This window comes from Cibotium barometz, chromosome 60, assembly GCF_041138505.1.
Source record: "Cibotium barometz isolate CiBa-2024 chromosome 60, ASM4113850v1, whole genome shotgun sequence".
Taxonomy (NCBI): Eukaryota; Viridiplantae; Streptophyta; class Polypodiopsida; order Cyatheales; family Cibotiaceae; genus Cibotium; species Cibotium barometz.
The window spans coordinates 28,386,799-28,413,545 of record NC_141105.1 but is presented as its reverse complement, the minus strand read 5'-3'; the positions used below and the strand labels follow the sequence as shown (position 1 = coordinate 28,413,545).

The 26,747-nt window shown below is 43.4% G+C and overlaps 1 protein-coding gene across 1 annotated transcript; it reads right to left on the bottom strand.

Annotated features, from left to right (window-relative positions):
* LOC147605205 (protein ALWAYS EARLY 3-like) lies at window positions 1–26,747 on the bottom strand. Its single transcript, XM_086794417.1, has 17 exons — window positions 25,710–26,747; window positions 23,706–23,804; window positions 23,276–23,338; window positions 21,213–21,290; window positions 20,799–20,997; window positions 19,915–20,592; window positions 19,735–19,818; window positions 19,310–19,581; window positions 19,165–19,221; window positions 18,697–18,996; window positions 18,079–18,257; window positions 17,696–17,978; window positions 17,340–17,576; window positions 16,960–17,127; window positions 1,205–1,345; window positions 635–1,120; window positions 1–509 (listed from the first exon to the last, which is right to left on the bottom strand). The coding sequence occupies exons 1-17, from the start codon at window positions 25,809–25,811 to the stop codon at window positions 309–311; spliced, it is 3,627 nt and encodes a 1,208-aa protein (XP_086650543.1). The 5' UTR covers window positions 25,812–26,747; the 3' UTR covers window positions 1–308.

Here is a 26,747-nt window from a genome sequence, read left to right as displayed (position 1 = left end):
TACATCAAAAGGGAATTAAATATAAATACGGTGAGATGAAAGCTAATCTGTTACAATATCCAGCAATATTGTGACCTATAGGAGCTGGAGTCTCTTAATTAAGTATCGATAAATACTGGGAGTGAGAACTTCCAGCTTAATATGCTTATCAAAGATGGTGATGATGCATGACTCAGTCAGGTGTACAGTTTGATCTTAAGCACCATCACCATGAGCTGTAAGGCAGAGTTGCTAATCAATGATATATGCAACAAACTTATTGAAAATAAAATGATTTATTACAGTCTCTCCTTATCAGGGAAAAAAACCTAGTGTGGTAGAGGAGGGCAGTCAACAGGGAGGGACTGTGTGGGAATGAGAGCAATTATCTGGTTCTTGAGAAGGCTTGCATAATGCTGGATCTCAGTGTAGATTGGATAATTCTGAGAAGAGGAAGGTCGCAGACTTGCTACAATTGAATCAAATGCCAGAGCAATCTCTGCTGGTGGGAACTGCCTTTCCGTGAAAGCCTGAAAATCAACGTGTAACAAATCAGAAATCACAAAATAATAGGCAGGAGTATATGCCACCCCTTAGAACTTACGAACCCCGTCAATACTACAATTTTTTTATCAGATGTAGAAGCATCTTTTACCTGCACCATTATCAGAGTGGCAACACAAGTTGACATAAGGTCTGCCAGGAGCATTGCATCCTTCCCATTACCTGGCTTCATGGCTCCACTTACAGGGTCTACGTTTGTCCAATCCATACCACCCGTGCTGACTTGGCCAGCTGCTGCTGCCATGACATCACCCTTAACACCATCGGCTTGGGGGACACACACATTTTTGTTTGGCAATTGGTTAAGCGCAATCCCGATCTTTGACAAAGCATCTTCTCCTTCCTTGATTGAGAGCATAGCCTCCACAGCTGTATTGACCATTAGTCTGGCATGATGCTTGGCATTAGATGTTACTTCTCTGGCAAGAGGGAACTGTTCCAGTGAAAATGCATTCGATTCCAGACTGCCTGAATGCATATATCCTGTGGCATGATGCGTCGAAGAACGATGCCATGGTGGCAAGCAATTCTCCTGATACTTGTTTCGCTGCCGCAAATGCAAGAGGGCTCCACAAACCTTTTAAAAAAAGGCAATTGATGACTGCACGAAGACATTAAAGCAGACTTTGATTGCAAACCTTGGTAGGAGGAGAATAGATACCTGCTGGTTTACTTCTTTCAGTTGTAGAAGCAGAGTGGCATATTGCTTCTGGAACATGTCTGATCTGCGCACAACTTCTCCGTCCCTTTGATTCAAATCTGCATCATCGTTCATATTCCGCAGTTCCAAAAGTATAGCTTCCTAAAAGCATTCCAAAAATCAAGTGATTTTTTGCCATAAAGATGTGGTAAATTTAAACAAACCCAGTTTTCATAATTTTGACATTGTATCTGACGGCATGAACCAAGGAAGAGCTGGACTACTTTAATGTATGTTAGTCCCATGGAATTTCTCTGCAAAGTGTGTTAGCTAAAGTATGTCAAAGGCATTGCCATAGCAGAAGTTTCCTACTATGTATGGCCTAAAAGCCCAAAGTCTAAACATAGGATCCAGTGTGAACTACCCATATCCTCTGCTCTGCCTCCTCTGCTACTTTTAAAATATTGGACATGAACAACCAAAGCAAAGACTTGTGCTGCTTTCTGAATAGCAATGCTGCATTTCGGCATTAGTAGTCCTAAATGTGAAGATATCATCCATCTTGTCTAGTGTTTGCATGGCCATGGTTCGAATTTCTTTGGTCATAGCATTGATCAAGTCCCTTTTGAAATGATGAAGGTAGGTGACCAACTTGGGGATATCTTAACAGAGGGGCACAACTATTTCCTTCCTACAAATCTCAACTAGAGATTCTTACCAGGGTAGATAACTTGAAAACTGGTAGAGAACCAGAATGGATCAAACTTTAAACTACATAACAACCTTTTTAGTAAGAGCAATCATTCAAGATTACATCATTCACTTACATCAAGAATCTCTAAACATCAAAAGATTGCCCAAGAATCAAATCAAAGAAAGCCCAAATCAAAATTTCTAAACCCAATTCTTCCCGTTTCAGATTCTTTGATTCCTAACAATCAATTGTTTCACTTCTTTTAATCAAACCAAATTAAAAAAACAACAAAATAACACATACCTAACCTCCAAAACTGGACACTTTTAGTGGTGTGCAACTACTCAATGCTGAGCAATGGGTGACTCCATTGGAATTGGAATGAGGAAAGCAACAAGCAAAGCCTATCAGCACTCCTCGGCAAAAATCCCAGAAGAGGGGGTCTACGGACCTCTCCAACATGTGTCATGGGGACTTGCCGCCAAACTAAGCACAAGTGACAAGACGAGCACAAGAGCTTCACCCACGCATGAGAGCTTGTCTGTTGCATTTCCCCATGCATACAACATTGCCACCATTCTTGTGAAGCTCACGAGACCCGATCGCTATGCTATGCCTAGCCACTAAAAGAGAAAGAGGGAAATGAGCTGTCTTGGAAAAGCATGCTCCCAACCTCACTCAATCTACACTACCATACTAGTTCATGATAGATGAACACTACCTCTATTGCACAAATAGAAAAATATTGTTATAAACATGAGAGATTGGCATATATACTTAATAACCCTTTTCTCACTAGGACGCGTAAGAAGAAGTAATCCAAGGTGACCAAATGCTTTTAAAAGCATTTGGCCTTGTAAGTCACGTTTGTCATATTATACCTTGCCATACATGATTCGGGAGCATCTTTTTTTCCCCCGCGAAAAAGATCCTTGTATTAGTTACTAATAAAAACAGCCATAATGGCTAAGTACAGACTCAGCTCCACATAGGACTGTCAGGGCCACTTGTCGGGTTGCACCACACGCGAATAAACCACCTCCAAAAGCTGTCCTGACTGTAAAAACAGCCACTGCAGAAAGTGCTTATAAAAGCAAAACGCAGCCACCTTGTACTTGAACCTTGTGGCCTTTCAGGGGTTGCATGGGGCAAGAGCACCACAGGAGATAAAATGCTGATGTAAAGAGGCACATAGAGAAAATGCAGGTTCAGCAGAAAAGGCAGCCAGCAGAGGAGAAAACGTAGCCACCTACTGCTTCCAGCACAGGAGAGAGGAGGGGATCAAAACGCAGATGAGGGCAGCTAGGACCTAGTGGCTCTGATACCATGTTGGAGTATCACTTTATTGAATCATGAATAGCAAGAGGCTTACAATGGTGATAGCCATCAAATAGGTATTACAATGTGCTTGGGGATTGGATACAAGAAAAAATGATGAGGGAGGCCCTTTATATAGGGAGACCATGAGCTGACCGACTACATATCGAGCTGGCCGACTGCCCACGACTTGCATAAATCAAGAGAAAATACATAAACCCCAATAAAAGGGCCGGTTCCCACACCATAGAGATGCATAATATTCTCACAGTTGGCACATAGAAGCTTGGCAATTGGCACTTGGCTGGCCCTTAGAAGTAGGGCAGCAAGTCTGTCCGAGGTGTGGCCATCCCTGTCAAATCCACAAGGGTCTCCTCGTAGAGCAATCCTGAAATAAAACCCGATCTAAAGCATTCAACTTTATTTGCTTGACAAATCTGACACTTGAGGACATAATCTTCTACATACCCTTTCATCTTTGGCCAATAGAAAGTCTCACTAAAGCTAATGTCCTATGTACCCCGGGATGTCCAGTAGATGGGAAGACTCTAGAGGAGGCATATTCTGGGAGAAAGCCATCAGCTTCTCATTTCCATGTCTTTGGATGTGATGCTCATGTTCATATTCCCAATTCTCATCGGACAAAGTTTGACCCCAAATCCACCAAAATGATCTTTGTCAGCTCCAACGAACACTCCAAAGCTTTGGGATCCCACCTACTCCAGCTTTGTAACCACCTTTTGGTGTATATGATCTTCCTGCAATTCCTGTACATCCTGTATTTGTGAACTTCGGTTCTCTTTCATTGTTTGGCACTTTGTCACTTTCACACTAGATACCCAAGGCGAAAAACCACATGCAAAAAATTGCCCTTGGTTAGGTTATGTTCACACAGCACTACATAAGTGTGCATTTGCCTTCACCTTTGCCTCTAGATGCTCTATTGGCACAGTAGGCACAGTAGGCTCCACAAACCTTGAGAACTGTTGAAGCACTCAACTCATCCTCTTGCTCAATGGATTCGGAGAGAAATGTCTGAACCTCAAGTGTTGCCACTTCCTCGATGAATATGATGACCTCGGAGACCAGTTCGGGAACTGATGGTGGCTTTGCACAACTTTACACTTGTGCTCCTTGGTCGACCTCGGAAAGTTGCCCTTGATCTTCAACTGCCACACTCTTGTCAACTTCCTTTGACTTCACCACAACTGCTTCCACTTTTTTACTTGATCTCATATCTGCAGTTATCATCTCTTTAAATATCTTCATTTGTCTAGCAAGTAACTCTACCATCGAATTCTCCACCATCGCTTAAAGGCTCTTCTTCTTGGGCTTGGTGTTGTTCCCTTTTCTTCGCCACTTCTTCATATGCCCTTCTGGCTTCTTTAGCTTGCTCCTCAACTTCCCGGCGAAACTTTGACCAACAATAGGATGCCATGAGGTGCTCCAAACAGGTGCTAAAAACCATGTTCGCTGACTTCGATTGGATTGAATTGGGCTGGTTTTGGCTGCCTTGAAGAATGCATTTGTTGTCCTGACTCCACACACACCACCCTTGGCCGCCATTCAGAGATGTCTTTTCCCCTCCTGAAGCTGCTCTAAAGTGCGTTAACTTGAGTCTAAATGGGTGCCCCTTTACTTGCTAATCTCGTGGCTCGGTGGGGACAGCCAAGACTGTGGGCTTGCCCATGGCTGTCATGGTTGGGAGGTGAGTCAGGCCTGCACCCCCTTCTTGTTGTTTGTTTGTTTGCACGGGAGCGTTCCACGAGGAGATCCGGAGGGGATTTGACGGTGGTATCAGAGCGTGCCTCGTGAACGAGCAAGTCGGTAGGTAGAGAAGATGAGGTCGAAGAAAGGTATGTGTTCAAGAAGCTTGCTGTTTTGTTATGCATGCTGTTGTTCTTTTCAGATAGTATGTGTCTTTTTTCATCAAAGAACTCGTGATGGAGAAGGTGGTCTAGTAGGGTTGTTTTGCTTTGCAAGAAGAAGGCTGAAGATTCGTGTTCGTGCAGTCGCATGAACTAAAGAGAGAAAACAGAAAAAAAAAAGCATGTTCGTTTTTTTGGTTGAACACGAGAGGGAGAGCGAGCGAAAGATGCGCAGTCGGATGCTTTCCGGGTGCTGTTGGTCGAGTGTGCTGCTGGTCACGTGTTGCAAGCGCAAGTATGCAGTCGGCCAAGCCTACGTAGGCAGGTGCCCAGGCCAGGCCGGCAAGCACCCAAGCCTATGCAGGCATGCGCTTAGGCCAAGCCGGCAGGCGCCCAGGCCTACGCCGACTTCAGGCCTACGCAGGGCCATGCCTTCGCAAGCAGGCTGGCACAGACAGCCACACATGCCTAAGTGGTGCCAGCAGGACAACATGGACGGCAGTCAAGTGGCCGATGACAACAACGTAGATGTCCGACAGCACTAAATCCAGGAGGGAAGAGAGAGAAAAAAAAACAGTGAAAGCATTCGCCGATTTGGGATTGCTTTTGTTTTTTTTAGATTAAACTTCTTTTTTAAAGAGTTAAAGGTCCCCTCTAAGGTTTAAAGGTGTTTTTTTTTTAGAAAGCAGAATATATATATTCATATATATATATATATATATATATATTTATATTTATATATATTTATTTACTTATTTATTTTTTTTAAACACAAAAGCAAAAGCTCAAGTAGCTTTTGGGGAAGGTTATATAAACCCCATAAGTGGACTTCTTGCCACACATCTCTCAAGTTTTCAAGCTCTCAAGCTCTCAAGTTCCCTCGCACTTTTATTGTGCAAAGATCGAATTTTCTCTCCACTTGCTCTCTTCACGATGTCGACCCACGAATCAGAGTTGGAGCCCCTTGTCGAACACGAAGGCTTGCCGACTATGGAAGATACCGATGCCGATATTTTTGACGATTATGTGTCAAAATCAGATTTCCAAGAGTTCAAAGTTGCTCTCAAAGCTTCTTCTTCGGAACGTCGGCACAAATCGCCGCCCAAATGCAAGCTTTGCAGAACTCCATCTCTCTCTTGACCACTACTCTCTCTACTCTTTCGGGTATGGATACCTTGGCCTCTGCTTTAGGCCCCAATATTACTCCGGAACCGTTCGAAGGCGAGCAAAAGCAGCGTACCAAGGAAATCGTGGACACTTGGCTACATAAGTGGCACGTCCATTTTCAGTTTCATCCATATGATGATGGAAAAAAGATCCAGTTAGCAGCAGGTTTCCTCTCAGGCAAAGCTTTGCTTTGGTGGAAGGAACTCAACCCTAAGCCAACAACTTGGGCACAATTCAAAGACGTCTTCAAGAAGGAATTCCTCAAGAAAGAGGATGAATATGATGTTGTTGCCCGGTTTACAGCTTTGACCATGACCTCACAGCACCTCACTTATGAGGTCTACCTCCAGAAGTTTAGGGACTTGCAAATGAAAGCTACAATGATGGATCCCACTACTCTTTTGGGGTTCTTCATAGCTGGTTTACCAGACTCATACCAGTTACAGGTTAAAAATAACAAATGCAAAACATTGGACGAGGCCATTCATTCAACTCGTATCTATGATGATACAATGGTCTCTTCCAAGTCGAAACCCGTTACCGAGAAGGGGAACAAGCATAAAAGAAAGTTCTAGAATTCAAGTTCAACACCAGCGAAGAAGAAACGACTCCTTAAGGCTTTAAAGCTCAAGAAGGAGGGACGTTGTTTTATCTGCGAAGAAAAAAGACACATGCGTAACGAGTGCCCGAAGCAAAAGGATGCAAAGACCAACGCAAGACCCAAGCCAAAGGCAGCTAACTAGTTGTCTTTGACAGGTACGTCAGTTACTGTACTTTCTTGCCCTAGTACATGCTCTGATTGTCTGTTCAACTCTAAAGTATTTAGAACTTGCATGATCTTCTCAGAGTTTATGGAGAAGTGAATGGCCATAGAATTCATATTCTTCTAGACCCTGGAAGCTCACACAACTTTGTTAACTACAAACTTGTGCAAAAATTGAGCCTTGATACGTCACCCAGCGATCAAACCTATGAGGTACGCCTACCTGCGCGAAAGCAAGTATGGGATTGAAAGGTGGAGATGCTTCCAATCCGGATTCAGGACTACAAAGATACTCTGGAATGCTATGTTATGCATCTAGAAAATGTAGACTTGTTAGTAGGGATTGAGTGGTTTAAGACTCTTCAAGTCCAGATAGATTGGTCTAGTCATATTTTTTCTTTTCAGCATAAGGACACCCAGTATAGTATTTTAGGTGATTGTATACATCCCTCTCAGGGACCTCTTGTAGATACAGTTGATTTTGGAAATATAATGGATTCTTCTTTGTATACCGCTTTCCATTGTGTATTGATTCCACTTTCTTCCTTTCTCATCCCTTCCATGGATGTCAATGAATTAAGTGTGTTTGAAAGCAAAGAATTACAGAAGATACTTGATTCATTTCAAGATGTATTTCCTAAGGAACTGCCATCGGGTTTACCGCCTGAACGGGCCGTATATCATCGTATTGACTTGATCCCTGGTGCTCATCCTGTCAGTATTCCACCTTACAGGATGAGCCAAGCTGAGGAAGATGAGTTGGCTAAACAACTCGAAGATTATTTGAGGATGGGCCAGATCCGTCCAAGTAAATCACCTTAGGGTGCACCTGTGTTGCTTAGGAGAAAGAAGGACAACACCTAGAGAATGTGTATAGATTATAAGAGATTGAACAAGCTGACAATTAAGAACCGTTATCCACTCCCTAGATCAGATGACCTGATTGACAAGTTAGCAAGAACGAAATATTTCACGAAGATAGATTTACGTATTGGCTATCACCAGATACGTATTCATGAAAGGCATGTCGAAAGAACCGCCTTTCGGACTAGGTATGGCCATTATGAGTTTCTCGTATTACCTTTTGGGTTAACCAATGCTCCAGCCACTTTCCAACAAATGATGAACGATCTTTTTCGTGAACATTTGGGAAAATTTGTGATGGTGTTCCTAGATGATATTTTGATATATAGTCGTACTCTTGAGGATCATGTTAGACACCTCACGATTGTCTTATCTATTTTAAGACAGAATCGACTATATGCTAAGTTAAGTAAATGTGAGTTTTTTATGACAAACATCATTTACTTGGGACACAAGATCACTAGAGATGGATTGAGCATTGACTATGAACGAGTTCAGAAGGTTCTGGATTGGCCTATACCGCGAACAGTGAAACAACTTCGTTCTTTTCTCGGTTTTGTTGTTTTTCTTCGAAAATCTGTGCGGGAGTACTCTCAGCTCACACTACCGATGATCGACTTATTGAAAGGTCGTGGACGTAAGTCAAATCAGCCTATCACTTGGAATAACGATTTAGATATGGCCTTCACACTTTTGAAAGATAAAGTCAAGGAAGCACCTATCTTAGCATTATCTGCTGATCCTAGTCGGCCTTATGTTCTTGAAACTGATGCCAGTGACTATGCTATCGAGGATGCTCTATTTCAAGATGGTAGATCGGTTGCTTTTGAAAGCAAAAAGCTAGACGACACTCAATCTTGTTGGCCAACCCTTGAGAAGGAGCTTTATGTTGTGATTCATGCTCTCAAGGTTTGGAGACATTAGTTATATGGCTCCAAGTTTGTGGTATTGACTAATCATCAGTCAATCAAGTATGTGTGTGATGCGGATGATTTGAGAGGAAGGAAAGCTCGTTGGGCGGAGTTAATGCAAGATTTTGATTTTGAGATCCGTTATCGGAAAGGGTCCATGAATAGTGTTGCAGATGCGCTTAGTCGAATTCGAGAGGTGAATACTTTGTCGTTCGCCGAGATTTCTATTGACTTATTTCAGTCATTGAGAGGGCTTTGCAGGATTGATAGTTATTTTGGTCCATTTTGGCAGAAGATCCAGGACGGGAGCTCATTGATTGACCAAGACTCAATGACTGAGCAATCTACCATTCAGGGTGCAGGCAATCTCCGAAATTATCTCCTAGATACTATGGACCATTTCGTATTACACGAAGGATTGGTTCAATTGCATATGAATTGGATTTGCCTTCTCATGTGAAAGTTCATCCTGTATTTCATATCAGTAGACTTAAGGAAGTACTGGGTGGAACAGACTAGTTAGTTACTCCTCAAGAAATCATAGATGTCGAGAACATGACATTTGTTCCACACAAACCTGAAAAGATTCTTGGATTTCGTGAAAGAAGATTGCGTAATATACGTATCACGGAATACAAGATCAAGTGGAAGAATCGTGTTGAGGAGGACGCTACATGGGAGACATTGAATACTCTTCAGAGAGATTACCCTGGCTTTTTAGTGAGCTCAAGAGTGAGCTCTTAGAGGAAGGGGAGTATGTCATGTGCACAGTGTGTATCTACCGTGTGCTACACGCACACAAGACTAGCTTCGAGGTTTGGGGAAGCTTGGAGCTAGGCAGGTTGATTTAGGAATAGACTAACGGGCGGGCACCCAAGTATGGACGGGCGGACGCCCAAGTGTGGACGCTTGATGACCGGCCAAGAACCTATAAAAGGGTGGCCAAGGTTAGTCATTAGTGATATAGGGGATAGCCAAGACTGTGGGCTTGCCCACGGCTGTCATGGTTGGGAGGTGAGTCAGGCCTGCACCCCCTTCTTGTTGTTTGTTTGTTTGCACGTTTTGAGTCTCGAACAAGGAGCGTTCCACGAGGAGATCCGGTGGGGATTTGACACTAATCTAGTCACTTCTATGAGCCTTGCTTTCCTTCTGATCTCGCCGCCTAAGATGGCTGTGTTTGACTGCTCTACAGGCTGCCCCTTCTGCGTTAATGCTCAGCCCATTACTGATGTGTTTACTGCTCCTTGGGCTGCCTGATGATGGGCGTTTTGCTGCAAATGTTGATGTCACTTGATGCTTAACTTTGCAAACCCTAGGACTGACTTGGGGCTCCGATATTACTTTTAAAAACTGATTGCAACTACAAAAAATGCACACCCTAATTGCAAAATCCTAGCTACACAAGACCTTTTGCTGCATGCTGTGATACCAATGTCACATGGGTGCTTAGACTATTGGAGGTTAACGCATAATCACAAGTTAAGCTGCAGAGTACTCCGAATCTCCCTATGTGGAAGCATGAATGAAAACATGCAATAGACAAGACACGATGCCCTAATCTACTGCATATTCCAAAAGATGAATGGATATGTACAATGATTGCATATCATGAAAAGACCTAACTCATGAATGCTAATGAGAACACTGATGATGCTCACAGTATGTCGGCACACCCGTTTCTTGAGGAGTAACTAACTGATCTGCTCCACCCAGTACTTCCTTAAGTCTACTGACATGAAATACACGATGAACTTTCACATGAGAAGGCAAATCCAATTCATATGCAACTAAACCAATCCGTCGTGTAATACGAAATGGTCCACAGTATCTAGGGGATAATTTCGGAGATCGACCTATCCGTAAAGTCTCGGAATCTTTCAGAACTCGCAAATACACCATCGTTCCTTCAGAGAACTCTCTGGGTGAACGATGTCTATTAGAATAAAACCTGTCTCGGTCTTGAGTACTTCTAATAGATTCCTTTGCAACTTGTAACATTTCTTGCATATCTTGCAAAACATTACATGCTGCATCATGCTGAAGTCCTGAGAATCCGACCGTAACAGGTGATCTAGGTTGAAAACCATACATAAGCATGAAAGGACTAAAACCTGTACTCGTATGCTTAGTACTGTTATATGCAAATTCTAACATAGGAGAGAATCCTCCCATGAACTCTGTCTTTTGGATACATATGCTCGAAGCATATCCTCCAAAATCTGATTCACTCTTTCAGTCTGGCCATCAGATTGAGGATGATCAGAGGAACTCAAATTCAAAGTTGTTTCCAACTTCTCAAAAACAAGTTTCCAAAAATCACTCGTAAACTTAGAGTTCCTATCACTGACTATGTCCTGCGGTAACCCTTTTAGTCTAAACAATTGCTCGATAAACTGCCGTGCTGATTGCGTAGCTGTAATAGTCTTCCGGGTCGGTAAAAATCTAGCTATTTTTGTCAAGCGATCTACCACAACCCAAATAGAATCGTGGCCTTGATGTGTTCTTGGAATCCGATAATAAAATCCATGGAAATGCTTTCCCATTTATTACCTGGGATTTGCAAAGGATACAACAACCCAGCCTGTCTAAAGCGTTCAGCTTTATTTGCCTGACAAATTTGACACTTGAGAACATAATCTTCTACATACCCTTTCATCTTTGGCCAATAAAAAGTGTGTTTCACTAACGATAGTGTCCTGTGTACCCCAGGGTGTCCAGCAGAAGGGGCGTCGTGACACTCCTTAAGAATCTTGGACCTAATGCCCGGGATCTGTGGTACACAAATTTTGTCATTACGGAACAGTAAACCATTCCGAATCATCCACTAGCCTCCTGCACCCTGAATGGTAGACTGCTCAGTCATTGAGTCTTGGTCAATCAATGAGCTCCCGTCCTGGATCTTCTGCCAAAATGGACCAAAATAACTATCTGTCCTACAAAGCCCTCTCAATGACTGAAATAAGTCAATAGAAATCTCGGCGAACGACAAAGTATTCACCTCTCGAATTCGACTAAGCGCATATGCAACACTATTCATGGACCCTTTTCGATAAACTTGATTGACTGATGATCAGTCAATACCACAAACTTGGAGCCATATAAGTAATGTCTCCAAACCTTGAGAGCATGAATCACAGCATAAAGCTCCTTCTCAAGGGTTGGCCAACGAGATTGAGTGTCGTCTAGCTTTTTACTTTCAAAAGCAACCGGTCTACCATCTTCAAATAGAGCAGCCCCGATAGCATAGTCACTGGCATCAGTTTCAAGAACATAAGGCCGACTAGGATCAAGTAATGCTAAGATAGGTGCTTCCTTGACTTTATCTTTCAAAAGTCTGAAGGCCATATCCAAATCGTTATTCCAAGTGATAGGTTGATTTGACTTACGTCCACGACCTTTCAATAAGTCGGTCATCGGTAGTGTGAGCTGAGAGTACTCCCGCACAGATTTCCGAAGAAAAACTACAAAACCGAGAAAAGAACGAAGTTGTTTCACTGTTCGCGGTATAGGCCAGTCCAGAACCTTCTGAACTCGTTCATAGTCAATGCTCAATCCATCCCGAGTGATCTTGTGTCCCAAGTAAACGATGTCGGTCATAAAGAACTCACATTTACTTAACTTAGCATATAGTCGATTCTGTCTTTAAATACATAAAACAATCGTGAGATGTCTAACATGATCCTGAAGAGTACGACTATATATCAAAATATCATCTAGGAACACCACCACAAATTTTCCCAAATGTTCACGAAAAAGATCGTTCATCATTTGCTAGAAAGTGGCTGGAGCATTGGTTAACCCAAAAGGTAATACGAGAAACTCGTAATGGCCATACCTAGTCCGAAAGGCGGTTCTTTCGACATGCCTTTCATGAATACGTATCTGGTGATAGCCAGTACGTAAACCTATCTTCGTGAAATATTTCGCTCCTGCTAACCGATCAATCAAGTCATCTGATCTAGGGAAAGGATAACGGTTCTTAATGGTCAGCTTGTTCAATCTCTTGTAATCTATACACATTCTCCAAGTATTGTCCTTCTTTCTCCTAAGCAACACAGGTGCATCCCAAGGTGATTTACTTGGACGGATCTGACCCATCCTCAAATAATCTTCGAGTTGTTTAGCCAACTCATCTTCCTTAGCTTGGCTCATTCTGTAAGGTGAAATACTCATCTTCCTTAGCTTGGCTCATCCTGTAAGGTGGATTTACTTGGACGGATCTGGCCCATCCTCAAATAATCTTCGAGTTGTTTAGCCAACTCATCTTCCTTAGCTTGGCTCATCCTGTAAGGTGAAATACTGACAAGATGAGCACCAGGGATCAAGTCAATACCATGATCTATTGCCCGTTCAGGTGGTAAACCCGATGGCAGTCCTTAGGAAATACGTCTTGAAACGAATCAAGTATCTTCTGTAATTCTTTGCTTTCAAACACACTTAATTCATTTACATCCAAGGAAGGGATGAGAAAGGAAGAAAGTGGAATCAATACACAATGGAAAGCGGTATACAAAGAAGAATCCATTATATTTCCAAAATCAACTGTATTTACAAGAGGTCCCTGAGAGGGATGAATACAATCACCTAAAATACTATACTTGGTGTCCCTATGCTGAAAAGAAAAAATATGAATAGACCAATATATTTGGACTTGAAGAGTCTTAAACCACTCAATCCCTAATAACAAGTCTACATTTTCTAGATGCATTACATAGCATTCCAGAGTGGCTTTGTAGTCCTGAATCTGGATTGGAAGCATCCCCACCTTTCGATCCCATACTTGCCTTCCCGCACAGGTAGGCGTACCTCATAGGTATGATCGCTGGGTGTCGTATCAAGACTCAATTTCTGCACAAGTTTGTAGTTAACAAAGTTGTGTGAGCTACCAGGGTCTAGAAGAATGTGAATCTTATGGCCATTCACTTCTCCATAAACTCGGAGAAGATCATGCAAGCCAAATACTTTAGAATTGAACAGACAATCAGAACAAGTACTAGGGCAAAAAAGTACAGTAATTGACGTACCTGTCAAAGACAACTGATTAGCTGCCTTTGGCTTGGGTCCTACGTTTAGCTTGGTACCCTTTTGCTTTGGGCACTCGTTACGCATGTGTGCTTTTTCTTCACAGATAAAACGTCCTTCCTTCTTGAGCTTTAAAGCCCTAAGGAGTCGTTTCTTCTTTGCTGGTGTCGAACTTGAATTCTTCGAAGGTTGGTCCGAAGACTTTCCTTCTGTTGTGTTAGCCATACGTGCGGAGAACTTTCTTTTCCACAAGGGACTCCAACTCTGATTCTTGGGTCGACATCGTGAAGAGGATAAGGGGAGAGAGAATTCGATCTTTGCACAATGAAAGTGCAAGGAAACTTGAGAGCTTGAGAGCTTGAAAACTTGAGAGATGTGTGGCAAGAAGCCCACTTAAGGGATTTATAAAGGTTTCCCCAAAAGCTAAAAATCCCCAAAAGCTATCTTTCGCTTTTGCTTTTGTGTTTTTATATATATATATATATATATATATATATATATATATATTCTATTTTCTTTTCTAAAAAAAACACCTTGAAACCTTGGAGGAGGGGTTTTTAAACTTTTTTTTTAAAAAAAAATAAACTAATAAAAAAACGAAAGCCCAAAAAAGACGTGTGCTTTCCTTGTTTTTTTTCCTCTTCCCTCCTGGATTAGCCGCCGGATGATGCAGCCGTCGCCTTCGCTGCCGGTGCCTTCTCACCAGCCTGCGCCTGCGATAGCCCATGTAGGCATGGCCACAAGGCCACGTGGCCTGGGCACCTGCCTGGCCTAGCCTAGCCTGGGCGCCTACGCTAGGTTGGTCGCCTGGCTTCGCAGGCCTGACCGCCTAGCTACGCAGGCCTGGCCGCCTGGTTACGCAGGCCTAGGCCGCCTGCCTACACCGCCTTGGGCGCCCGCCAGCAGGGCCTCGTTCATACACTTGCTCTCTTTCTCTCGCTCTCGTTCGCGTTCAACCAAAAGCAACGAAGATGCTTTTATCTGTTTTCACTCTACGTTCATGCGACTGCACAAACGAATCATGCCTCTTCTTTGCAAAGCAAACGACCCTACCATCTACCTCCCCCATCAACATGGGTTTCTTTGATGAAAAAAAAACGCATACTGAATCTAAAAACAGCAGTATGCACAGAAAAAACAGCAAGCTTTTTTAACACATACCTTTCTTCGACCTCATCTTCTCTACCTACCGACTTGCTCGTTCACGAGGTATGCTCTGATACCGCTGTCAAATCCCCACGGATCTCCTCGTGATCGTTCTTGGTACGAGACTCGAATCCTGCAAACAAACAAACAAACAAGGGAGTGCAAGCCTGACTCACCTCCCAACCATGACAGCCGTGGGCAAGCCCACAGTCTTGGTTGTCCCCACCGAGCCACGAGCTGAGCTAACTAGGTTGATGTACCGACCAATCTCCTCCTCGCGACGTCCCATACCGCCATGAAGCTGCCCTCGCGGGCCTCGAGATTGCTGCCGGCCTCGCACGTCTGCCATAGTTACCGCGGAACGGGAACGTTCCGGGAACGTCGGATGCTAGAACGGGAGCGGGAACGGGAACAGGAGCGGATCGGGAACGTCGCGGAACGCCACGTCATATGACATGTCAGCATATGACACAAAAAAATGTAACTTTTTGTATACGGATAGCCAAATATGCTTCATAATATTTGCTCCCCCAAGACATGAACATACATTTCTGCAAGCCCAAAAAAAAAAAAATCCGGAACATTTCGGGACGTTCCGGGAACGTGCCTTCGCTCGGAACGGCGTTCCAACGTTCCAGGAAGGCGGAACGACGTTTCGTGGTAACTATGACGTCTGCACTAGATCCAGGCTCCAAGACCATAGAGCTCTCACAAACTCGCGAGACTCTCTATATATCCCAATAACTAACCTTGGCCACCCTTTTATAGGCTCTTGGCCGGTCATCGGGTGTCCACACTTGGGCGCCCCCCGTCCATACTTGGGTGCCCGCCCGTTAGTCTATCCCTAACTCAGCTAGTCAATCAGCCTGCCTAGCTCCAAGCTTCCCCAAGCCTCGAAACTAGTCTTGCGTGCGTGTAGCACACGGTAGATACACACTGTGCACATGACACCTACCCACCTCTGTCTCCAGGCACACACTACTTGACATGAATGACTCTCAACCCTTGCCCTGTATTTATAGTGTCCTATAGGCTAGTTGGCTGGCCTTTAAGGTTGGTTGACTGCCAACCCTAAAAATAATAATACAAATGTCCAAATATAATAAAAGTGTCCACATTGGGTTGCTCATTGGGCACCTGGACATATTACAATGAAATGGCTGAAAGCCCCAAAATTGACCGAGACTCCACAAACACACCCTCTAAAGTGGCTAAACGGTATGGACATGTCCATGTCAAACCGTTGGAAGGTGTGCACGTGACACCGGTGCATTAAGAGCCCTAGCACCTTCTTGACACGAACACTTGCTGAGCCCATAACAAACCTTTAAAGCCTAAAAAAGCTTGAAATCATGCCCTAGAAGTGGAGGAAGTGAGAATGTAGAAAGTTGCAAAGATGGACTTAATCTTGCATGCTAGGCAGGGTTTGAGTTGTCGAAAAAGGCATTGAATCTTTAACCAAAGAGGATGAAAAACGCAAACAAAAAAAACACCATATGAAATCGCAGAAAAACTGATTATTCATCTGTTGGCTCAGCTCCTGGGGATGTGGAGGAACATCCCCCTTTCAAAACAAGCAACGCTTTTCGCTAACACTCTGGCTAAATCAGAAGTGATCACGTCGATTGCAAGGCTTGATCAAGACCATCGGGTGATAGAGCTTTTTAATGCTATTAGCACCTTAGCCAGTATAACATCAAATGGCTAGCAAAGAGACTAGAAGCACAGGTGGATTGACATGGATCAACTGAAGAGGTGTCAACTCCTATGGATGGACAAGCATCAGCCTAGGACAGACCACGTGGAAGATAAATGTGTTAGTGAGCCATTGCCTGATAGAAGCATTTGCTCTGAATGGAAGGATAATTGCACTACCATTAAGTGCTCCCTGGTTATATTTACCTGAGGTAAGAGGATTCTCTGAAACTGATAAGGCCAATGCAGTAAAGCAGAAAGTCTCACAAACTAGCAGAAGCAGTTAAATACAAAAGCTGTACTACAAAGCTTTGATTGTGTTTAGTCACCTTCTTATCAAGAGCTCGAGTTAGGTCTGCCAGTGCTCTGATATCTGCTTCCCTAGCTTGAACTTGTGCCAATGAACATGGTTGAGTATACATTGCTTGCTGGGCAGCTGCCACAGCTTCATTTGCCGCTGCCTTGACTTGAATGATAGAATCAACAGTGTCAGCTGCCTGCTCAGATTGATACAAACAAGACATGCATTGGATCATTACCTTTGGAAAACAAACATAGAAAATTAAGTTATCATTCTCAAAGGTAAAGCAGCATCTTTGTTTCTACATGGAAAGCACAATAAAACCAGCATACAATACAGCACCTCACCACTGACCAGAGGAATTCTGAAGAGATCATTGATAGGAAAAGCATTCAACAAAAAGCATACCTGTGCTTGCTTACACAGTGCATTTAGCAAAGAACTTGATCTGGGCACAGTGGCAGGCTTTTCAAGCCTCTCATTTAAGGAAGCCCGTGCTGCAAGACCAGCACTTGCTGTTATCCAGGACTTGCCATCATGCTTGGAATCCTCCATGCCTTGACTCGCTCCATCAACTTGGATGCTTTTACGAATCAATGTATCTGATAGATTCTCCAAACTGTTGACTGGCATGCAATCAATATCCTGTTTCAAATAAACAAAGCCAGATATTGAATGTGAGTAGATTGATAGAAGCTGAACTAAAGCTACAGAAGCATGACCTCTCAAAACATGTATGGAGAACGAGGTAATCAAAAACATACAGTAACCAATTCTACACCCATTTCAGGTCGGTCAAATTGAACCCTGCATCTATTCCGATCAACTGTAAGGATGCTCCCATTATAAACCTCCTTTGTCTTTGGATGTCGTGCAATAACCCGCTGACCCACTGTGAGTGGCCTGGGGAGATCCGTAGGTAGACCATCTCGATGGCCGATTCTAACCTCCTGGTAATGCTTTCGAACAGAATCCCTATAGGATTCAAGCTTGTCCCTTTCTTCCTTCAGAAACCTTTTTGACAACCGGCGTGGCTTTCCAAGAGAGCTGCACCAGATAGAAGATCACATCATATGGCATCCTCCTTTGGCTTCTATACCATGACATTGCTATGCAGGAGACTGTATACACCAAAACTTGAACATACCCACGTATGACACCCCATTCAGCTCGAGTAAGCCTCGGCACATGGCCAAGACCAGCATGATTAAGATATTCAACAAACTCATTCCTTGCAAACCATGGAAGGTCTATGGCACTATAAAACCATTCGTAAATACACCACCGCCGAACCTTCTCTGATGAGAGGCAGTGAGAAAGTCTAACCTGATGAAAACATTGAATCCAACAAAATAAATCAATTACTGACCAATCATCTAGATAAGAAACGTTTTGTACACTTGAAAGAGCTTTAGCCCTTGGGTCTTACACAGACATATTAAGAGATTTCACGTGACTTTAAGCTAGACTGGATCACACAAAGAAGGGCAAAGGCAGTGCCAATGAGGTGATAGCTCAAGTGGTGAAGGTGTTTGTCTAGGACCAGGAGGTCCTGGGTTCAAAACACCCCACTAAGTGCTTCCTGAGCGGCATCACCTACGGGCGGATTAAAAAAAGCATCTACAGGTGAGCGCCTAGGGCAGTGAAAAAACTGTAACTACAGGAGGATCTTGGGCCTAAGGCCAGTCGGGGAAGAAAAAAAAAGAAGGGCCAAGGCACTATAGCACGATGCTTGTTAAAGTTTCATGTGACAGGGTTCTCTTACCTTGTCACTAGACTTTTCTTCTGCTACAATTGCGTGAGGACAATGAAGAACTGCTGCTCTCGCTGACTCTGCAGAAGGCTTCAACTTCCGTCTGCTTCTCTGCTTTACAGGAAGTGTCACAATATCCAATGTAGGAGCTTGTTCTACTTCTGATTCCCCTACAATCACCTCCTGGATATCAGGTTCCTGATCTGGCTCCTGCTTGACAGACCTCCCAGTATGCTTGGACACGGTTTGTCCAGGAAAGGTACGCTTCAGCTTGCCACGAGTTACCAGTTCTTCAGCATGTGAATTGGAAACCTGTGTTGTCAAAGGAAAAAATTCAACTCGTGATCCAATCACATGTTAGGGCTTCCTTTGTAGGCATATTGCAATGAGTTCTTGTTATCCTGACGGCTATGGATTTTGCTTCAAGGCATGGTTCAGAAGTTAACATCAAATAATTGTAGTAATCAAAAAATAAACTACCATTGTGTCGACCTTATCATCGAGCTCTCCAATATTACCATCTGAAAACTGCTCTCTCTGCACGAAAAGGAAAAACAGATCCTCAGGAACAATTGACCCAACCCTAAAACAGTTACCTCCCAAGGCAAAGAATAAAAGTAAGCACCTTTTCAGGCAGCCCTTTTCTTTTCCTTCTTTTGAATTCTGGGATTGAAGTAGCCTTCTGGAAATCTGACTCAAAGTTGCTACCACTATCTAGTCTTGCAAGAGATTCCTTTGACCTGCCAGCCAAAACACCTTTTGCATTTATATTTGACATCTCCTTAGATAGATTATATGGTGCTTCGACATGTGAAGCTAGATCTTCTCTCGCTGTCCAACAAACCCTTTCCGATGCAGCATCCTTGCTCAGGTCTAAAATCTTCGTAGCAGGGCCTTCTGTTTACAAGATTTTGTATGAATAAATGGAGCAGTGAGAATAACCCACATTTGAGAGCAATCATATGCTAATACAACCAGAACAATGACATGCAAATACAACCAGTGCTATTAGAGAATCACACATTTGAGAGCAATCAAACAGCAACATACCTGCATCAAGCCTTGGTGATGGAAGGAGGCCATTTAACGATAAGTCAGCCAGAGTTGCTAATGCATCAAGTCCACTTCTTTCATCTAAAAAAAGGAATAATAAAAGGTTAGTTGTTTTTCACAAATGCTCTCAAAGCACAAAGCTGTATTATACCCATCAAGCATTGAACCAACTTTTACCTCCAGAAAATAACTGCCTGCTCCTCTTTTTGGTTTTTTGAGATGGTGGCCTCTTCTTCTTTGGTGCCTGTTCACTCATAAATCCATCAATACCCTTGACATCTTCTTGCTTCATTGTACCCTCTTCTGTGCAGCTGCATTCTTCCTTTAAGTCATCGGACCTGAAACTTTCAAGGCCTTGCACTTTTCCCTTCCTTGTCTGAGGCTTTTGAATTTTCCTCAGCCTGCTTTTTGCTTCACCGACTGGGACAAATCTTTTCCTACCATCCACTGCTGTACTTGTGCTTGCCTTTGTTACCACACCATTCTCTGTATCCCTGCTTTCTTCACTTCCTCCATTCCCCCCATCATCCATATTCGAGCCTGTGTGCTTCGTACCAGAGCTACCTGAACCAGCACCTAAGGCCATATCCTTAGCACGCCCATTTTGAATAGGCGAACTCTTTGATCGATTGGTCCGACATGCAGGGGTACGAGAAATTTGGGGAGACGCAGCCCTCTGTGAAGCTGAGGCTGCCAATGTCAGCGCCACTTTCACTTCATCACAGTCTCCAAATGAATCTTGCTCCACATCTTCCACAGGCTTCCCTAGCGGCAATTTCGTAGATCCCTTTTTACCTTGAAGATGCATTAATGGGACCCGAGGTGTTCTCTTACCAACAGCTCTAGGGCGGTTCACTGTGTGTACAAGACCATGATTAAGTTTCCTCCTCTCGTTCTTTTGAGAAAAAAAAAACTGTCCACAATTTTGTTTTTATTTTCTTTTTCTTTTTTAAAGAAAGAGAGGAAAGGGGGGGGGGAGGGGGGGGAGTGTGTGCAGGGGCGGGAACAGCAATGCTGATAGTGAAACTTGAGGAGATAAAATTGCACAAATGAGATCCTACCAGCAATTGTTCTTGGCTTCTTGGCGGGAGAAGGACCTCCATAGCTGGATAGCCCAGACACCTGTGGTACCACCACTCTGGATCTACTCCCCAGTTGTGTAGCACCTGGTGTGTTTCGTAAGCGTGCAGGGATCTGATGAGATGGGCCAGAGCCTGCAACCTCCTTACTGCTTTCATCCTCAAGGCTCATGCTATCTTCCTGCCAATATCAGATTGAGCTAACTCAGCATTGAGATTGAATGAGCCACAGATTCCTATAGTGACTTGAGAAATATGTCCAACTGAGACAGCATCCTTTTTCAAAGAACATATTTGTAGACTCACAAATGGTGAAGATCGCTTTTCCTATCACTTGTATAGATAAACTCGTGTGCTGGTGTGAGACTTAGATACAGGACCACAGAAATAACTTACCAAAATGTTGTAATGATCAGTCATCATTGCTATAAGTCCTGCAGCAGATGTAGCTCCTTCAGGTAGGGATAAATAAGCCTACAAAACGTTTTAAAAAGTAATTGCATGAGTCGAATATTTAGAATAAGCTTACATAACCTCAAACAAGAAGCTTAAATAATCTCAAACAAGAACATGCATGAAATAAACTACAGTGAAATATTCAAACCAAAGATATTTCAGCTCATTCTAGAAAGTCAGCAAAAGAACTGTATGCAACAAATTCTACAGGCATACATACATACATACATACATACATACATACATACATACATACATATATATATATATATATATATATATATATATATATATATATATATATATACCTAGATGAATCCAGGAACATGCCCAAATTCACCTTTTAGGAACGTGCATGTTATATACTCATGGTAGTCAACCCACAAGACTATATAACGTGCATACACCTTATTTGATGCATGCAAAGAGCAATGCCTTGTTTGCTGACTGGTCACTGGGGGCATTTCCCACATGTCGCTGAGTAAAAATTAACAGATGCAAAGGAGGTACTCAGTTGGGTGTATATACATCAGAAAATAAGACGAATAAACAGGGTGCCCATTCTCTTAATGGGTGATCTCTCCCTGTGCATCCTTAGCCATACTACCACCCCAGCAGCCGGAGGGAGCCCAAGTAGCCTAAGATTCCAGGGAAGACACTACCAGACCCTTAACTATGAATAAGGTTGCTTATATACCAGCTAATCCTAAGGTTCACACCTGGATGGCTATGGGGAAAAACCCACTGGGTGAAAAGTGCCCATGGCATAAGTACATGTCCTCACAGTGCGGCACTACCAATGAGAATAAGAGTAGGGGTGTCTGAATTCCTGTGCATACTCTTAACGTGAAACCCCTCTATGCTTCTTGACAGCCAGTGAAACGTTGGTAAAGATTTGCATGTTCTCTACCAGAAGTTGTGCTTCACCACATCTAGGATGCAAACTCTGATCCCCATGTCCATAGTTGCCAAGTGTTTCATGAAACGCATTCCAAAAACCTTTTTAAAACATTTTGTAAAGGAGGGAAGAAGGGGGTGAGGGAGGTTTTGAGGTCCCAAAAAATCCCAAATTTTGGCCCTAATACAAGAGTATGAAAAATACACAATATGCATACTCTGCACGGTGAAGAAAGGAGGACACATGGGGCAGCGTGGCAAAAAATCTCAAATTTCTACATCTGATTTTTCTAAGAAATCAGAACAAATCAGTCAAAATTGTGCTACCATCCTAGAAAACCGTGTGCTCAAGGCCCAAGGAGGCTTTTGTGGGAAGATTAACACACAAATCAGCACGACCAGGGGGATGCAGCCGGCAGCGTTACATAAACCAAGATGCAGGTATGTTTTTTTCTTATGGGGACAGGTTGCTATCAGATGAGGCCCCCGAAAAAACATTAAAAATGGATAGAAAAAACACTGGTTTACAAAACATTTTCAACACATTTTGTGCATTTCAAATAATCTTTGAACACACTTCATTGCAACTATACACATGAGACTCACCAAGCTTTTTGTGCTGCTGGGAAGTTTGGTCAACGATACAGTTGACCTTACTAGCAAACTTTGATTAGAAGCATGTAATAATAGTGCAGAAAACTCAAGGTTTCTAAGACTAATATATAACAGTATACCTAAAGAAATATGCAGTCTTTTATAAGTCAGTTTGCATCAATATCCCTAGGTTTAAAGAGGTCCCAACTTACAACTAGCATCATACATGACAGTACAAGCTCATGTGTGTTACATCTGGAGTCATATATCTATAGAATCCATGAGAGGCCAAGCTTGTGACTAGTCAAACATCACAGTAGTTCTAGCAGCTAGAAGTACAAAGGCAAGGAAGCAGCCTTACCTACCCTCAAGACAGAACAACCAGTGACCACAGTCTCACAATTGTCAGCACTGTATTAGCTTTGTGCCTAACAATCTGCCTAGACAAGCATGTTTCCCGTCTATGTAACTCCTTACTTAGTCACATAAAAAGAAAAATATAGCGAGACTACCTTGTTCATGTTGTACAGAACTTCTACCATCTCCACTGTTCGATTTTGGAATGTAGCTGCCACCTGCATCATTTCAGAGCACCCATGAAAAAAGATTCCATATTCCATATTACATAGACAAAACAACAAAGAAACTGACTGCTCTACCCGTGAAGAACAGCACATTGCCACCTGATGCTGCCCTTACTAGTCGCTGCCTATATTCCATGCATACAGCCCAGATGTACGAAGAAATTTTACAACGCATTTTTTGGTTACAGCAGCCTCTGTAGTAAAAAGCATGTTGCAATAGCTAGTACACTTTCCCTTATAACTCTGAAACTGAAGGACAGACAGCCCATGTTTCCACTTCCAATATAATAGTTAAAAGAGAGGTGATTTAACAATTTTGTCACAAGACTTTGCCAATTGTTTGTTAGATTCTTCGTACCTTTCTCCAGTCCCTTCCATGACGACAGTAGGATTGATAAAAATGCTTAAGATCGTCTTCGGACCAAGGAGGGCCCAGCAAATCTGAAAGCTTTCTCTTCTGCAGTGAATCAAACCAAGAAAAGTTCAAATAGAATACAACCTTTTATAAATGAATCAAACAACCCCTTCAATTCTACATTAGAGCATCTTCTCTTCCACGAATCCAAGTAATGAATTAATACATAACATATTTCAGGCTATGCATCTACCCCATCCAGAGACTGCATGCTTGGGGATGATCTAGATACATACACACAATTAAATACTTTTAAAATATGTGAACTGCTACAATTCGCTGAGATATTTGATGCCCAAAAATGCCCACTGCTAAAAACATAAAGGAGTAACCTGACTTGACCAGTAAGTGAATAGGTAAGCAACAGTGTCTGCTGCTGAGTTGCTACAAAGGACTGCACAATGAGCCTGATATCTCCTGCAAAGAGGGCCCTTGAGGCACCGAGGATAAAGAGGGCTGGGGCTCGCTTGATTTTACCAGGAGTCAGTGTCAGAGACCAAATCTTGGGCTTACACCTCTAACCCAATCTTCGACAGGTAAGCAACAGTGTCTGCAGCTGAGTTGCTACAAAGGATTGCACAATGAGGCTAAGATCTCCTGCAAAGAGGGCCCTTGAGGCACTGAGGATAAAGAGGGCTGGGGCTCACTTGATTTTACCAGCAGTCAGCATCAGAGACCAAAACTTTCACTTACACCTCTAACCCAATCTTCCACTAAGCCCCTGCAAGAGATCCAGTCCTGGGCATAAATCCTCCTCCACATTCATCAAATAAAGCCAAGTCCTTCACCTGAAGTCCTCAATCTTTTGCAGACTGAAGTGTGATGTCAACTGGAGCACAGGGGCTGCGAACACGGCAGGTCAGCCACTTTTACTAATCAAAGCACACTTGGCCATGCTAGATGCCCTGACCCCTCCACAGAAAATAGTTATCATGAGCAATTCATTAAGGTTTTTGCTTGCTCTACATAGCAGCAGTAAAGCAGGCCCAGTTTGAACATATTTCATTTCTTTCCTGACTCTTCTTTTCAAATACTGAACCTTTGCAGTGCTTCTGCCATAGTGAAGAAGAGGTGAGGTGCTGCAGCGCACAAATGCTTACCTTTTAATTTTCAAGGATACATTGGATTGAAAATCAATAATCCATGTTGTGAACCCTTTTTCCTGCCTACCATTTAGTCTGGCTGTGACCTCCTCTGGCTCACCTTGATTGTGCATGGGTCGGAAATAGTAAAAATTTGCAGCTGGTAGGAACGTCAAAGGATTGCATCAGTCAGTTGTCTTGCCATGTGTTTCCTCAGTTTTTTGAAGTTCCAAGCTATTAACTATTCTGTTTTTCTTACAGGGTGTGTTAGTACATTTGAGAGTGGCTACTATCTATTTCTGGAGGTCGTATGAGCTCTACATAACAATGAAACAAAACATGCATGGCTTCAAGCAAGCAATTTGTACATATCTAGGCCTTTCATTGACATTATATGAAACAAAACACGCAGGGCTTCAAGACGTGCATCCCTTCAAGCAAGCAATAAAGTTGCACATATCTAGGCCTTTCATTGACGTCATATGAAGGGGCACACTTCAGGTGGCTCTGACACCCTATTGTTGTGAGCTGCAAGTATTTGTGACAGGGCCAGCATACCCTACACACAAAGCTGTGCAACATGTGAACATGCTACTGCTGCAACTGAATCCATGCATCAGGCATATATGAAAAAGGGTTGCTGCATGCCGTGTGCCTTTATCCCCCACGATCTCAAAACCCTAGCTCTATAGAGCAATACTCAAGCACATGACATAAAGCTACCAGTAAAACAGGGGCAAAGAATCCCTTAGCCTGCAATTACAGAGAAGATCTGCCTACCGCAATGATTAGCAGCAGAAAAGCATACTGAAGCCAGAAATAGCTTGCCCTATGATCTGTGTGTGTGCTGGCACCATGGACTAACCTTCTGTTTGCTTTTCTCGCCCCCATCTTCGTCACGATCTGCTAGTCCCTCTTTGCCTTTGGCATGTCTCCGACCACTGGTCCTTGGCCTTCTCGCAGACATCTTGTGCTCTATACTGTCATAATCCACACTTGAAGACAGAAATTGTGGAAGAATTCAACACAGAACAGTCGATCGGCCGAAAGATAACGAGATCGCGTCCCAGCAGGCTCCAAATCATGTGTCGTATTGTAAGGAAAGCAACCGCGAAACGTCAGAGAACCAGCTAAAAGATGGCTTTGCGGGACCTGCTCATCGCTGTGAAGCGGGAAAAAACCCTCGCCGGAAGCACGCTCCCTTACCGCGGATGCAGAGATATTTCAAAGCACTGAAGCCGGAGCTGGCGAAATGTTGACGTCCTGAACCTGTGGGAAGACCTGGCTGATCTCTAGACGGATCTTCCAGGACAAACTAGGGTTCTTCCTATGGAAAAGATACAGTTGGCAGAGGGAGTATGGCTGGGGGTACCTAGGACATGCGGGAAGAACATGCAGGGAAATAAGGCGATGCCAAAATTAGGGTTTTCAGAGTAGCTTTGACGCAAAAAGGAAAGACAGAGCAGAGGACAGGAAGCAGGTACATAGGAACAAAGGGGGCGGGGTAGGGAGAAAGTAGCAGAGAGCAAATCGAGTCGAGGTGAAGGGGAAGCAGAGGAATGGTTTGCAGAGTACGCTACACGCAGAGGACACAGGGTAGGGTAAACGCAGAGGCCGAACAGGCAGAAGTTGGGTAAGGGGAGAAGAAGAAGTGCAGGAGCAGAAGAAAAACGATGAGGGAACCAAAATTCATATTCAAAGTGTCGCGTACATGGAACTCAAATCAATTCTCCGATTAATTAAAATCCGCATTTAAAAGTTCCCTTTGCGTCCACGTCATCCACACCCTCCACGTAGGACGTTGCGCCCTCGTGGCTGCCACGTCATCCGTCGGCCCATCGCATCCCCGGCCGACTCAAACTACGTGTCTCTACCAGCTCAGCCCTTCAGCAAATTTAAATGC

Coding starts and splice junctions, on each gene's coding strand:
- LOC147605205 (XM_086794417.1), bottom strand. CDS start 25,811: ATGTCTGCGAGAAGGCCAAGGACCAGTGGTCGGAGACATGCCAAAGGC. Junction 21,291..23,275: donor TTCTGTACAACATGAACAAG/GTAGTCTCGCTA, acceptor AACGTTTTGTAG/GCTTATTTATCCCTACCTGA. Junction 1,121..1,204: donor TGAAAGAAGTAAACCAGCAG/GTATCTATTCTC, acceptor TTTTTTTAAAAG/GTTTGTGGAGCCCTCTTGCA.